Source organism: Squalius cephalus (genome assembly GCF_949319135.1).
Source record: "Squalius cephalus genome assembly, chromosome: 10".
Classification (NCBI taxonomy): domain Eukaryota; kingdom Metazoa; phylum Chordata; class Actinopteri; order Cypriniformes; family Leuciscidae; genus Squalius; species Squalius cephalus.
Genome location: NC_137131.1, coordinates 33,829,934 through 33,846,185, shown reverse-complemented (window position 1 = coordinate 33,846,185; position 16,252 = coordinate 33,829,934). Strand labels below are relative to the sequence as shown.

Genomic DNA, 16,252 nt, shown 5'->3' with positions numbered 1-16,252 from the left:
AAACATGCTGTTGACTAAATATTGTGCAGTGCCTGTTTGTGGAAGAAGACAGTCATAAGCTTCCTTCGGATTCCAGCATGGTTAAACTTTATTAAATCAGTCAAATCACAATTTCCCGACACGGATCTGCCAGCAACATGTAAGTAACCATGTGTATTCTAATGCCTGATCTGCGATCAGTTATTTCTGTGTAATTATTCAAGTTCAGATATTTCTCTTAAAATCGTTCAATACTGTTTATGCATCAGTGACTAAACGATCAACTTCACATAATTTCTCGTAGTATTATGAAAATAATCTTTTTTTAAACTGTTATTAAATTATATACAGAAAGCGATCAAAGAACGATCCCTTTCGCCCAAGCTGTCAATCAAACAGCACAGCGCGAGCCGCGAGAGCTTATCTGGACACTTACCAAACTTGTGATGAAATAATGACACTGTTACACTACACAACGAAGCTCTTACTGTGTACTCACATCGTGTTTGCATTGTGATTTGGTGTAAGCATTTGTGAGAGTGCAAAAATTGCGTTGCAATGATAAGATCTTTATTCACGCGATCAACAGACTGTCTGTCATCTGCTCAGTGCTCATCATGCTGCAACCTTTCATGTGATGGAATAGATTTAAATATAATGCTTTAAACGATACTTTTCACGATTTGTTAATCTCGATAGCTGTAATAGTAAAAACGTAGTAAAAGTTTTGGAGAGAGTTCATGTAATACTAGCTATTTCATTGCAAGCATGTCAGCCAATCACAGCAGTGGGCGTTTGCACTGCAGTCTCACAGCAGACACGCCCCTTAAAACGGAGCGTTCAAATCTGAGGCAGAAATCAGGCTTGGAAAAATGGCTTTTATTTATAAATTATGACAATTTTTTATGTAAAAATCATACTAACATTATAAGGGCACCCCAGGCAACATTATAAAATAATAAAACAATCCAGTTCATGACCCCTTTAAATATCCATATGCAAAACTGTTTTTTTTTACACAAATTGTGACAACTTTTTTTTGTCTCATCCTCTAACAATGAACAAACCTAGTTTATATTAAAAGGTTACTTTACCAGAAAAATGTCATCATTTAGCATCCATTTAACATTTTCAAGCTTCAAAAACGCAAATCATATGAATTGAGTGGTTTGGGTGGACAAAAATGAGGGGGAAAAAAATTATATGAGAAGATTCAAAATATTGTTACTTGTGCTTCAAAGATAAACAAAAGTATTACATGTTCACAATTTATTTTATTTATTTTTTAGCTTTCATAAGCCCTATTCGGATGGGACTAGTTTGACATGGAGAGGTGGGGTGAAGTAATTATTACCAGAGTTTCTCTGTGATTTTAGTCCCGTAAAGATTACGGCGACTTTTACCTTCAGTAAAAAGGTCCGGAAAAATGACCTCAGGTAATACTAATCCCGTGCGAATAGACCCGCTGTAAATATGAATGTAAATATTTTGTCAAATCCTGTTTAAAAGTAGCTTTCCGCGGTTTTCCAAGTATGGAGGCTCTTGAAAAAGCATTCAATTGCATTCTAGATGCTGGGACACGTTATAAAATATAGGTTATATGTGTTTGAGCACGTGATATCAGGAAGCAATGTAATATGCACATGATGACAGGAGGGTGACGGCGATGCGCAAATCGAGTTACCCCTCCCACTTCTGCTAGGTTTGCTGAGATTTCTTATCCCGTGCGAATTGGCCAGTAATATTACAGACGTCCCGTGGTAAAATTACATTACTCCATCTACCCTTGTAAAGTTAATCCCGTCCGAATAGGGCTATATTGTGAGAAAGAACAGACACTGTGCCCTTGTGATCTGCTAAAATATTATAGACCTGACACGTTATTTTATTATTTTGTCCAGATGCATATTTTTTTCCTCTCAAAATGACGGAATGCATCTTAAATGACCAGTCAAAGTTTTTCAAATTCAGCAAATGACAAAAAAGAAAACAGCTACAGGGAGCATGAAACCATGAAAATGTATTTAAAAGTTTCTGAAAACATTAAGGACATTTGTGTTTACTTTTGTACAATAAACAATTTTGATACTGTGTCGGGTGGCCACTTGGATCATTTCAGTGTTAAATCTGGGTCCTGAAACACAATCCTTTAGCTGCCCAAGGATAATTATTATATAATTATTATATAATTATATATATATATATATATATATATATATATTGTAATGCTCTACTGGGTGGTTGCCCCGCACGCTTAATAAACAAACTACAGCTAGTTCAAAACGCAGCAGCTCGAGTTCTTACCATAACCAGGAAGTATGACCATATTAGCCCGGTTCTGTCAACACTGCACTGGCTCCCTATTAAACATCGCATCAATTTTAAAATATTGCTGATCACTTACAAAGCACTAAATGGTTTAGCTCCGCAGTACTTGAGCGAGCTCTAAACGCATTATAGTCCTTCACGTCTATCGCGATCTCAAAATTCCGGCCAGTTGGTAATACCTAGAATATCAAAATCGACTGCTGGCGGTAGATCCTTCTCCTATTTAGCACCAAAACTTTGGAACAGTCTTCCTACCATTGTCCGGGAAGCAGACACACTCTGTCAGTTCAAAGCTAGACTAAAGACACATCTCTTTGATCTAGCATTCACATAATACATTATAGACTTCTATAATTCAGTGTTAGGCTGCATAGATTAGGTCAGCTGGAACCGGGAACACTTCCCATAAATCCTGATGTACTCATTACATCATAAGAAGAATGGCATCTACGCTAATTTTAGTGTCTTTTGTTTATCCCGAGGTTTTCTCGCAGCCTGCCGGATCCAGGCCGTATCCAGATCTGATGAAGGACCTGCGCCTGGACCCGATGACAACGCAGTGCTGAAGTGCCAACTAGTCTCTCCCTATGGAGGATCCCTTTACCACTCTACAGATAAAGCGTCGTCGGGAAACTCAATTCGCGTATCTACCCCTAATTGATAAAATAAAATAAAATTCTGTATCAAAAATTATAAGGAAACACCAGTACTTTGTTTAGGCTTGGTTTGTAGGGAATTCCAAACCTGCGCACATATATTCAAACGCACATAACTATAGAACCAATTCTTAATGCGCATGTGACCGCCATCAGCGTTTCTCACAGGTTCGCGTTTAAAGTCTGTGTAGAGAGAATGGTGTCGTCTCAGCGGCCCCTAATTTAATAACAAATGATTGTTGCGACGGAAGCGAAATCAATCAAAACTAACTTTAGCTGGAAAATAACTTTATTAAAGAACCGCTATAAAGCCAAAACAATCTCTGTTAGCTTAAATTAGACGTTTATCTCTGTAAAGCTGCTTTGAAACAATCTACATTGTTAAAAGCGCTATATAAATGAAGATGACTTGACTTAATATGCGACAGCTCACAAAAGTCTTACTATCTTAAATTGTACAAGAACTGACCTATGACTATATGCTATCCATGTCTTCATCCATCCATTCTATAGTTTTTTTTTCATTTGCATCTGTGATTTGTAGAATTACTCAGGGATTGGTTAGTGCTAACAATAAGGTCTGGTTGCAGTCCAAAAAAAAACCCAGAGAGGAAAACAACCAATAAAAGACGGCCATTTCCATTGGTGTGTGGGCAAACAGGTCGTCAAAGCTGGTGATTATGACAAGCTATTACAGCGTTATATTACACATCAACAGCATCAGCCGTGTGCAAACAGATGAGGCAGTAATTAAGGACAAGACCGTGTCATCAGACACCATGCTTACTGAAGCGGACACGATAATCCGTTAAACGTCAGTGAAAAGGACATAAAAAAACAGGATGTTGCAGTGATGGGCGAATAGAGAACAATATTAACAGGGCTGGACCAATAGGATGAGGAGAAAGGCAGATGCAATACACGTGTACAGGCCATGTGTGTGTGTGTGTGTGTGTGTGTGTGTTGGCACTTACATGCAGACTGGGATGATACGTGAGGACTCCGTTGTCACAAAGCGTGACATATTTCTTCTTCCACTCTTTGTTCAGTGACTTGCCGCTTCTTTTCAACAACATGCCCTGAGAGACAAAAAACAAACAAACAGAGATGCACAGTTAAACCTTCATTACCGAAACACTTGTTGAAGTATCCATTTATTCATTTCTTTCATACAATAAAACATGTTTGTCTGAAAAATGGTTTATGAGTTGCAAGAGAGGGCTAAAACTGTCTGTGGTTCATAAAAAATCTCCCACTGACACAAAAAAACCACACTCTGTTATATTGTACTCAAGTGGACGTACAGTTTATTTGCACACTTTGAGGAAAGCGAGAAAAAAAAGTGCACCGTGAGCTACATTCCCCTTGGAGTGTTAGCGAGCACATTAGCACTATGACACGAGCACTAACCTTCCTCTCCTACGCACATCAGTGGCGGCTGACTGCCCGTTAAGGGTCCGGACGCCCACACCTCATTTCAGCCAAATTCATTAGGCAAGAAGGGAATAAAACTGTCCGTTGATTAGCAATTACGCTGCAGCGGCGGCGTGTCACTTCGCTGGACTTGTTAAACATTAACGTGCAGACAGGACGGATAATAATAGATTTCTTGCTCTGGCTGCCACGGAGCGTGCGACATCAGAGCTGACAAGTTTCTGTCACTCTCTGCCTATTTCACTTCTTGTTGTTTTTCTTTGTCACTCCACAGCCTGAATTTTCATAAAAAAATGCCACGATCCCTAACTGTCACACACCGTTAAACTGGCCTAATTATGTGGTAATTGGTATCCAAACAGTCTGAAGAAAAAAAAACAAAACAAAAAAACAGGATTTACTGAGAGGACTGACAGTAAAGTGTATTTGACAAATTTAGTTTCTGAAGCGGAAAACCTGTACATAATAAAATTCACTTTGTAAATCTTCAAAATACATTGAGTATTATTATAATAAGGTAATGAGGCCTGTGTCTGTTCTGAGATCAGTTGGGCCATGGGTGATGGAGCTATACATGTGGGAGGATGTTCCCTTAGGTCAGTCCACATCTCTGTACACCCTAAACCCAGTGTTCAAGACAAGAGAAGAGCGCTTCCTGCGTAAAATAAAACAGGCTCTCCTGCTGAGTGGTAAACACAAGTTGACGAGTTATAACAAGGGTGTAGCCGCTAGCGGCCCATCTGCCACATAGGGTGAATATCCATTACTTCATTAACTAAGACTGAAGCGTGTGTGTGTGTGTGTGTGTGTGTGTGAGGCTCAGGGTAAAAAAAAGAGCAAGAATGAAAGAGGGGAAAAGAGGGAGAGAAAGAAAGGAAGGGACAGATTGAGAGAGAAACAAGATGATCTTTTAATGACGGTGTGTGTGTGTGTGGTCTCTCCAGGCATGTTGTGTTGAGCAGGTAGCTGTTATGTCTTCTACCTCGGCCTGGTTTGGATCTAGGTATATTAATTTTGCACATCCATCGGGAAGGTGACAAGCGATCATTCAGCAGGAGAGGCTAATTGAACACCACGTCGCTTCTCTGATGGGAGTAATCGTTCATTATTTAAGGCTCGGCCGGTGACACCCTGCTTGCCCCTATTTTACCCTCCCCTGGTTGACAACCTGCAAGGTCTTGTAATGTTGCAAAACGGGGGTCAAAAAAATAAATCTCACGTAGACATTTCCTACTCACTACAAGCCAGCAACTGCAGCAACTGTCTACTCAAATTCGTTGTTAAAATATAAACAATTAAATGGTGGCTACAATAAAAAAAACGAAAAAATAATAATAAATAAAAAAACCTGTTTGTATGTTTGTATTTATTCTAAAACATCCATTAAATAATGAAGACAACAGTTTAAGAAAAAAATATACTGAATATGTAATATAGTGGATGTATTTAGCAAAATGTTCCTCTCTAGAGGAGAATATGAATTTTGTAACAAAATAATAAAATCTACAAATAATGTGTAGAGAAGTTTTCTTCACGCATTAACTGAATACAGTATAGACTTAAAGATCTATTCATCAAACTGAAGATCAGAAAATGAATTCAGTCGAATATTTTCAGTGACAAAATATGGATGGATGGGTGGATGGAATTAGACAGACAGACAGATAGATAGATAGATACATAGATAGATAAATACATATATAGATGCACAGATAGATACATAGATATATAGATACATATATAGATGCACAGATAGATACATAGATAGATAGATACATATATAGATGCACAGACAGATACATAGATAAATTGATGGTCATAGATCTTCAAAAAAAAAAAGCTTAAATAGTACATCAGTAAGTTGTCTTTGTCAAGCCAACATAAGACAATGCAAAGTCAGAAAATGTATATTCCCATTCTTTTCCTGGAAGGAAAACAACCGGAGCAGGGTGAGCGTCCATTACAAATAAACTTCACGAACAAACAAAAGCCTCTAATCTGTGCACTCTTCCATTAAAAGAAGCCGATGTGCTCTTATCAGTGTGTTATCCTCTTCTTTCAGCTCTTCTCATTTCTCCCATTCTTTGATAACAAAAGGAGAGGTTAACCGGGAGATGAATGCGGACTGTGGCATGGGTGTGGACAGAGTCAGTATGGTGGACAGGATCCGTCTCCTATGAGTCCGCTTCGGACAGCCGCTTAACAAAAGGCTTGGGTGTTTGCCCACACTGGCCTTATTGTTCTTGGGCGCTCCAGAGAGAAGGGCGCTAAATTAAGTGTGTCATCCCAACACTGGCTCGCCTCCGGCCCTGTCACTGTGACTGAATGTGTACGTGTGTGTGTGCGAGGGAAGTGGGGCCACGTGAGTGACACGGTGTGAAAGCTGGAGGTCTCATATCGCTGCGGCCATCTGATCTGGCCAGTGCAGGCAGTGAGAGGACATTTATCATTTAACGACAGGCACATTCTCTCTCGCTGACAAACACACCTGAATCAGGCGAGAAATGGGAATACTTCATTAGATACTCATTAGTATAGAATTATCCATGTTCTCTAGCACAGTGATTCCCAAACAGGTTACATTTTGCTTTGTTAAAGCTATAAAACAGAAATGTTTCTGTATAGACAATATATTGAGTAGAAAATTTAAACTGAGACTTGGGGATACATATAGTTTCAATCGAGTTTCTTGTCTGATAATGAAAATAAATGACATCTAGGAGAGAGTAATTTTTCTTAAATCAATGTCTTCATAACTACACTCCTGACCATGTTAAATACTTACTCAGGAGTCCGATATTGATGAACAGACAGTAAAGTCGGTATTGTGAGGTCCATTGTAGCTCTCAGCTTTAAACAATAACACGTCAAGGTCATCAAGGAGCTTAATGAGTGGTTAAAACACTCCCCTGAAAGCTTAAACCAATCGAAGCCAGTGGATACTGGCAACAAGAGATTAGCCAAATCTAAACAGAGAGCACTGATTGATGTTTATGTATTTGGTTAAATTATTTTCAAGCTAAAATTATACAGGGAAAAGAAGAAGAAAAAAAAAATCTAATTTGTGGGAGGTTAGTGTGCATGACAAAAATGCCATCTTGGCCAAAATGGCTCGGAGCAGCGACAACCTTTCCCTGGGAAATGATATTTTTTCAATCCCACAGAAGGCGGATCATGTCACACTCGTTAAAGGCTTGATAGCAGGTCTTTAATATTCACCGTCTTAATTAGGGCTGCAGTTAATTTCATTAAATTCTTTCGGTGCTAAATGAAGCAGATTATGAGACATCTTTTATTGCGAAGCGTGAAATTACAGCCTGCCCGCTGCCAATGGCAGGGCCAAGCTAATGAATTACAGGGTAAATAACACCCGAATTAACCATCCAATTTAACTCCTTACAAAGCACCCCTGCTCCGAGGGGGCAGAACTTCGTCAAACATGCACAGCTCAGTGCTCATCTACGCACCAGAACATGCAATTACAACCATGATACTAATTTCCCTTTATGATGAGGAGAGACGTTTCAGTGCCATTGTATTTCTTAAAAGGAAATTTTAAGAGAGCAATGCACGGTAAAAAGTAACGTGTGAAAAGTTTCACTGCACCACCAAACATGGAAAAAAGGTCAAAATGTTGTTTAATCTTGAGCATTGGGAACACATCGGCTAGGGTGAAAAGCAGATATTCAATAAATCAGGCACTGTGGGAAAACAACTGTGATGGAAATTAAAGACAATAAAAGATATAGCCTATATATATATATATATATATATATATATATATATATATATATATATATATATATATAAATATTTGATCCAAATGATTTACAACATGAAACACAAAGCAACCAGTGTAGTCCGATTCTGAACAAATGGCCCATATGAACCAGTACTTTCTAGTGGATCAAAAACATACAGCACGATCAGTGTAGTCTGATTCCCAAACAAATTACTCTTATGAGACAGTTCTTTTTAGTGCATCAAAACCATACATACAGGACTCTTATGAGCAGATTATTTTAAACTAATAATAAAAAAAACATACAAAGTGACAATTGTAGTCTATTTCCTGAACAAATGACTCTTATGATCCAGAATCCAGAGGTTTAATTTTTTTTTTTACCCTTACTGTCGCATTTTGTTGTAGGCCTACCTAGTTTGTTAGACTTAAATCAGTATAGTTCCTGACTGGTGTGTAGTTAAAGACACACATTATGATTTTGTCAGCAGTATTTTATACAAATAAATTAACATTTTTGTACAAAAGGAAAAACATGCTGTTTTTGTGCATGTATCTTTAAATGCAAATGAGCTGCTGCTCCTCTCCCCGTTTTCCAGAAGAAGGCTGAGCCTACAGCTCATGTCTCGGATACTTGGCCAAAAACTAAAACATCTGTTTGGTTTTGATTATCATCTCTATCGCAGTCACGCTCGCGTGACATTGCAGTTCTTCATCATCATGAAAGTTTGTTATCTGCATGCGTTTTAAAGCCTTTTCAGTCTAAACTTCTGATTTATGGTTTTCTGAGTGCAAACCCGAAGCATGCGCAGAGAGTGCTGCCAGACGGCGTGTCCTGTGAGTACAAAACTAAGTTCTCTTTCACGTGTTATTGCGCTTAAACTGTCAAATACACACAAGATTATGTCCAAAACACACAAACGTTCACATAAAAACAGTCTGTGAATGTAAACAGCAGGGAAAGAAATCACATGAATATATTAGATCTGTGTATTAAAGTGAAAGCAGCGTAATGCTTACTGCTATATATGCTGTTAATATTAATCAAACAACAAAAGAAAAACAGAAAACCGCTCACTGGTTTTAATTGAATACCTTATTAGCTTTAATAGAATAACTTTCTTACATGAATGCTGCTGTTAAATGCTCTGGCGAGGAGATAAACATGGCGTACTGTGTATAGATCACTCAGGGCAGGGTCTATGCTAATAGGGTGGAGTCTGTCAGCAGTCATGGGCGGGGCCTGTACAATGTGATGTCACATTGCACAGAAACTGCAAATAGCCTGTTCTGAGAGACTGCTTATGATTTATGAGAATTCAAAAAAAGAGGAGTGGGTGGATTTTTACCATTATAGGGTGGTTGTGTACACATACTGCAGACACATATTATTGTTTAAACACCATGTAAAAGTGAATTTTGAATAATAGGTCCCCTTTAAGTCATTTAAACATATGTGTTTAAACAATTTTTGCTTACTTAACTGTTTTAAATTTATCTGAATTATCAATTGTTTTTTCAAATATTTTTTACCTCACATGAATAATTAGACAAAACTGAAATCATTCAAATGAATCAGAAACTTTTTTTTAACATTGTTTAATATTCCCAACCCTATGCAATAAAATTTAACACCACAGACCTATAGGTACACTGACATGAGGATGAGGAAAACATAAGTCTAAGCCACTTCTGAAAATTAATTTGTATTAAAGCTTGTGTCAAAATGCCTTTCCGAACAGTTAACAAAGATGTGTGTGTGTGTGTGTGCACGGTAATCGGCTAATTAAGAACGTGGAACAGATGTCGACAGACTCCGGGCTGCACAGGGTCAGTAAACAAAGCTGGCGATCATTAGAGTAACATTAGTTTCTGAACAAAGCCATAAACAACTCTATCAAACAAAACAATTTTTTACAGATAATCCAAAAACCTCGCCAAGTTTCAACAGTTTCAGCATTATAATTGCAGTTCAGCGTGACCTCTGACAAATTTAAATGAGCCATTTAAAAAATAGAAAGAAATAAAAAACACTAAAAGCCATTAAAAATGACCACCAGTCAAAACAAACACCATAATATAGTCATAATATATAATAGATGTCAAAACAACCGGGATCTCTGAGGTGATTGGACAAACAGACGTATTAATAACAAGGCAGAGGGTCAAAGGAGGCTGTGATTGGCAGATGCGAGAGCTGTCATGGCAAATTCAGGTGACACGTCTGACCTCACCACACCCACTCTGAGGGCTCAGAGAGGCCAGTTTGAAGCCCTCCACAGGGAGACGGCGCTGAAAACGCTCCTCTTTAGCCGTCTAATTGCTGGAGAGTGCGAGCCCACCCCAGCCTCATTACGCTCCACCAAGCCGTCTGCGTGTTTTAATGAGGAGCATGTTCTAATGAAGGCGTTTTTACAAAGGTTTTATTGTAGCTGAGAGCCATGTTGAGAGCGTAACCTTGAGCTCAGGAGTCAGGACAATAACCTTCGTAATGAGATCACAGCGAATGGCAAATAAACTGCGACAAGGTCTAAGAGAGAATAAAACTACCTTAAGCATGTGCGCATTCACAGTAAAAAAAAAAAAAAAAAAAAAACACTACTGAATGAGTTCACACCAGTTTTGTGTCTTTGTTTAGGTGCAATTCTGTAATTAAGAGGAAGAATTATGTGTCAACGTTAAAACACAGAAATCAACCAAGCCTTTTCGTTGCTCTTTGCATCTATGGTTAAATAAAGATGGAATGGAATCATGGAATATTTCCAAAGCACAAAAAGGTTCTTTATAGTGGAAAAAAGGTTCTTCAGATTTCTTTTAAGGCAGGGGTGTCCAAATCTGCTCCTTGAGGGCCACTGTCCTGCTCCTTTAGCTTCAACTTGCCTGGAAGTTTCTAGAATACCAAGTAAGACTTTGAATAGCTGGTTCAGATGTGTTTAATTGGGGTGGAGCTAAACTCTACAAGACAGTAGCCTTCCAGGAGCATGAATGGACAGCCCTGTTTTCAGGCAAGAAAGGATTTTCAGAAAGAAAGGAAGAAAAAACAAAAACTCATAGATATCATTATACTTCCCCAGTTGATTGATTCAACAATTGGTCAAATTAAGCTATTTTAAAAGTTTAGTACTTTGTTTATTGGGTTTAACAGAATAGGTTAACATGCTTAAATGCTCAAGAAACATTATTTTTAATTTACTGTACATTGCAGTACCTGTCTGAAACATGCTGATTACTACAAAGCCTCTACTTCCAAAAAGCCTCTGATTGGCCAAACACCTCAAGCGTTCATCTTCCAAAGCTTTAAACAATTACAAACACAGTTAATAATGTCAACGGTATTAACGTACCAGTTCGAGTCGGATTCTGAAAATGCGGATGATCAAGCCGATAGATTAGAACCAACTTTTCAAGCACCACTTCAGGAGAACATTTCACAGTGGTAAGTAGTCTGTTGTATATAGCCAGCCTTGTACTCTCCCAGGTTCAAGAAGCTCCTCTTTAAAATACGCTGTACACAAGCAAACTTTTGGGTTGTACTGCTCAGGAACAGCATTATAAATAAATCTTAACCACTGATTCCTAACAAATCAGTTCCATCCAAACACACAGCGCCTCCGCAAACAAGACGACAAGACAACAATTCACTGAAGTCTCGTCTTCTTTCTTTGCTTATGCATTTAGGTTGGCATTATACTAATATTTCACATTGTGACGCAGACGCTTGAGGAAGCAATATCTGGACTTCTATCAAGGCGTTTTAAGCAAGCAGGTCTGGATCAGTGTTCTCCGTTAGAGAGAATAAATCCCTTTGTGGGAGACTATGAGCTTTGTAACTTTGCAGATCTTACACATGCACAAACTGATACTTTATAACACTAAAGGAAAAGGAAAACATTAAAAAGCAACGTATGACCCCTTTAAGAATAAAAAAAAAAAAAAAAAAAAAAATGCATTATCTAATTAAATATTTGCATACATTTAGAACCGAAATCTGAACATTGGATGAAGCCCAGTTCAAAATTCTTGTTTCATTTGAATTTTGTAGACTCAAAGGTTTTTACAGAGGGGATTTTGGATATCTCTTTCAATCACTCTTTCAAAAATACGGTCAACAGCCAGAAAAAGTTAAAAGATTTAAATGAATAAAATGTCTAAAATCAGGCAAATGATACATGAACAAACCCCTCTGTAAAAATCTATAGAATATATATAATTGTACATTATAGAATTTCTCTAGCCCGAATATTTAAAACTGTAAGGTTTGGTGTATGTAAGTGCCTCTGAAGTGGAGATTTTCTGGGAACTGCAGAGAACTGCAAGGATATGCACTGTATTTGAAATCTACAGAAGCAAATCGATAAAGTTCAATAAATTAACACTTAAAGTTATTTTGGATTTCTTTTTTTTCTTTCCAAAGTTTTCTTTCCAATAATCTAAAAACAACACGTTATGAAAAGCCAACTGGACAAGCATTTACAAATTTCATCAACAAATGTTTTGGGGAATCCAAACAGGTTTTCCTATGGCATCACTGCGAAAACCCCCTTTTGGAAACTTAAATTTTTTTTTTGAGAGTGTTGAGCGAAACAGAAAATCCAAAGCATCAAAAGCAATCGATTTAGTTCAGGACTCATCTGTGTGTGAGTAACTCACTAACAATTACGTCCGTACCTTCAAGGAACAGCTGAACCATAAATCTAATACACTCAGACATCTGCCAACGAGATTACAAGTTGACATCCCTAATCAGCATCCGGCGACGATGTGCAGCTGAGAGCCAGCACACAAAAGTTCATCCCAGAGATTGATGCCGTGCCGTGCCGTGCCGTGAGTGAGGGATTTCTGGTGAAATCTATAAAAATCACATTCCTGGACCAAAAGAGGTCACTGAAGAGGTGTTAATGCGAGGCACGTAGACTCGGGAAGCACACGCTAATTGGAGAGCAGGTCTAACGCCCAGCAGCCTGCAGTGGCTAGTGAGAGGCGAGGAGGAAGATCGAGAGCGACGCGAGCATGTAAGAGGAAAGACCACAGGGAATTATCAAATCAATTAACATCCAATTCCTAAACGAAGCTCTGCCTCGTGCCTCTGAGCGCAAACTGCTCGGCTGCGTTATCATCTGTGAGGGGACGTGCCCGGGCCGCTTTCCTACTGTTGGTGAAACACTCATCGCCTGAACGTAGCGCCCAATTAGATAGGAAATGCCACAGCAGCAGACGCAGTCACTGATCTGATGGAGGGATTGTGGTCAGCGGCTCCACGGATGCTTGTCTGCGGTGTCTGTCTCTCATATGAGTCTCTTTCCGAGGAGATTCGAAGATCTCACGGGTCAAAAGGATATTATAAATCAAACAAAGTCTGATTAAAGGACCAATGAAGAGTCCCACATAGAATGGGTGTCCACAGAAGTCTGCAGGATCTGAACAAACATCTATTAACTTCTGCAGCGTCTAGTTCTGCACAATTAATTCATTCAAGTATAATCAAAATTGTGATATGACTTGATATGATTATTGAAACTTATTATTGAAGTTTTTTTTTCAGTGTTCCACCAATTCAATTATCATTTATTTGTATAGTGCTTAAATGCATGTCGACATTATAATTTAGTGTAATCTGTTATCAGAGGTGATGGTGTCCAAGTTATGCATTTCAGAAATGTACATAGACAAATTACACAGCTAGCTAATAATGTATTAATTTAAGGCAGAAACAAAATACATTTTTACATATTTACAACAAAAATGTAATTGTAACAATTTTGTAATAATTTTAATAATTTTACTAACATTTAAAAAAATATATTACATTTTATACAACCATAGAAATATGTCTTTCATAATATTAGATATTATAATAACATACTATTATTAAGAAAATAAGAACTATAATAAAAAAAAAATGTGAAAAAGTGAAAAACTACTACCACTAATACTAATAATAATAAAATTAAAATAAATGTATTGAGCAATATAATAATGTATAATTTTAATTATAATTATTATTGTTGTTCAATATAATAATAAGACTTATTTTTCAAATATACTATTCTAATAATATAATAATATGAATATTATTATGTCTATGTTTATCATTAGAGTTATTAAAATATATATTATTACTAACATTTTGTTCATATTCGTGTTGATTATGTTCCAAAAAATTGTGAATTTAAGGTAGAATAAGATAATATCAAAACTGAAAAGCGAACTGAAAAAATATTCAATTCTAGGTACAATGTGACCACACAAATTGTCATTTTGCCTTGATTTCTAAGCAATAAACATTTATCATATCACAGTTCAAATCCCAAATGCAGAATATAAGTGTGTATTATATATACACACACACACATTTTAAATATATAAAATCAAAATCAGCATAGAAAATGCAAAACAGTGGCTTTGGGCCAGCCAGTGGGATTCAATAAGGACTAGCATGAAGCTGAAGCACCAGTGAGTGAGCGAGAGGACAGCAGGGAGAACTGAAACACTGTGCACTGCAGAGGCTGGGGAGCTCTGATTGATCTCCTCATGAGATGAGGGACACCACTGGAGCCTCTGATCAGCGCAAGAGTGTGTGCGTAAGTGTGTGTGTGTGTGTGTGTGTGTGTGTGTGTAAGTGTGGGGCAGGTTCTGTCTGACACCAAGGAAATTAATCCCTCATTTATGTACCTGCAGTGTCAAGAGGCTGAGAGATGCTTCAGAGATATGGCTCTGCGCCAGGCCACCCGTGAGACACTCTCTATCCGCTAATGCCTCACTATACTGCAGGCTCTCTAATACATGTAACATTTAAATAAAACTTTTCTTTCAGTACCTATAAAACAAGAGCACATAATGAGGATTCCCTATTATAATTCAACATAAGACTTGGAGTCCCTCCATTGAAAGTCTATTCACCCAAAACTCAGATGCTTCAAAACGTTCATTAAAAGATTGTAAAAGAAATCCATATAAAACAAGTGATTTAATCCAAGTCTAATGAAGATGAACAGATTTAAATTAGGCTTTTATTCATATATACACATTAATCAGAGAACGTACATAAAGCACTCAAATTTGGTCAACAAAAGCTCAAACATGCTTGATTGATGCCCGAGAACCAATAAGGTTCATTCTCATGTGGCACGCCAGTAGGTTTGAGCTTCTGCAAGAACCAATAAGGTTTCTTCTCACGTGTCAAGCACGGTTGAGCTTCCGTTTACCATATTTGAGTGCTCTATGTTTGCTGATCAATGTTTATATTCAAACTGTTCATCATATAAGCCGATTGTGTGTCTTCAGAAGACAGGATAACACGGTTGTTCTACATGTTGGGGAACAGCAGCCACCCCTCTCTCTTGAGAACACGCGTTATCGTCTTGATTGCTCTTGGCATCGCACATACAAATGATCCCAGCGCAAGCCCAGTCGGAAGAGAGTCAGATTATAGCCAGAACCCTGTGCTGCTCTCTTCTCCGCACAGCTGCCTGCTATAGCTCAGCCTTCCCATCTGCCACTAGTGCGGCGCCCTGCTCTCAGCACCGCTGTAGCCGGCCAGCCTCATTTCTTCTTCATTAACCGCCACTGACTTTAACAGGATTTATGCAAATAGAGCCGCAGGAGGTGAGAGATCACTGCTGGCAGCATTAGCACTCGCTTGTGTGCCTCCAAAAAGAAGTACCTCCAAAGTCCCTTTAAGGCAATTCGCTCAGCGGCCATTTAGGTAACGCTTCTGGGCAGCTATTTTCCACCTAGGTTATGTCTGAATAAAAGTATTCATTTCTTTTCATTTTTAAATCCTATTGAGAGCATAAGGGGTCTCTATATAATATATAGTTATTTACGGTTTAATTCATGAATGTTCCACCACTTAACATGTGGCAGATAAATGTTTTTTCAAATTTTAAGAGCATTTTTTTAAAGTATGTTTTTTGTAAGAAATAATAATAAAATACTATGCCTAAACTACTTAACTATCTAATAAACTTACTTTCAAGAATTGCATTCCTTTAATGATTATTTTCTTCTTCATTATGATATCAGAACAGTTATATCATCCGGACGTTTTTGATAAAAAAATATTTAAATGAATTGTAATTGTTTTTTAAATCATAGAATCATCGAAGAGTTC

At 37.8% G+C, this 16,252-nt stretch overlaps 1 protein-coding gene across 4 annotated transcripts in view; it reads right to left on the bottom strand.

The window, feature by feature from the left end:
• agap1 (ArfGAP with GTPase domain, ankyrin repeat and PH domain 1) overlaps window positions 1-16,252 on the bottom strand; it is a 204,366-nt gene that overhangs the window by 68,966 nt on the left and 119,148 nt on the right. For all 4 annotated transcript variants that reach the window (XM_079883366.1, XM_079883367.1, XM_079883368.1 and 1 more), the window contains one exon: window positions 3,938-4,042. In XM_079883366.1, coding sequence (XP_079739492.1) covers window positions 3,938-4,042 — 105 coding nt within the window. The remainder of the gene's footprint in view (window positions 1-3,937; window positions 4,043-16,252) is intronic.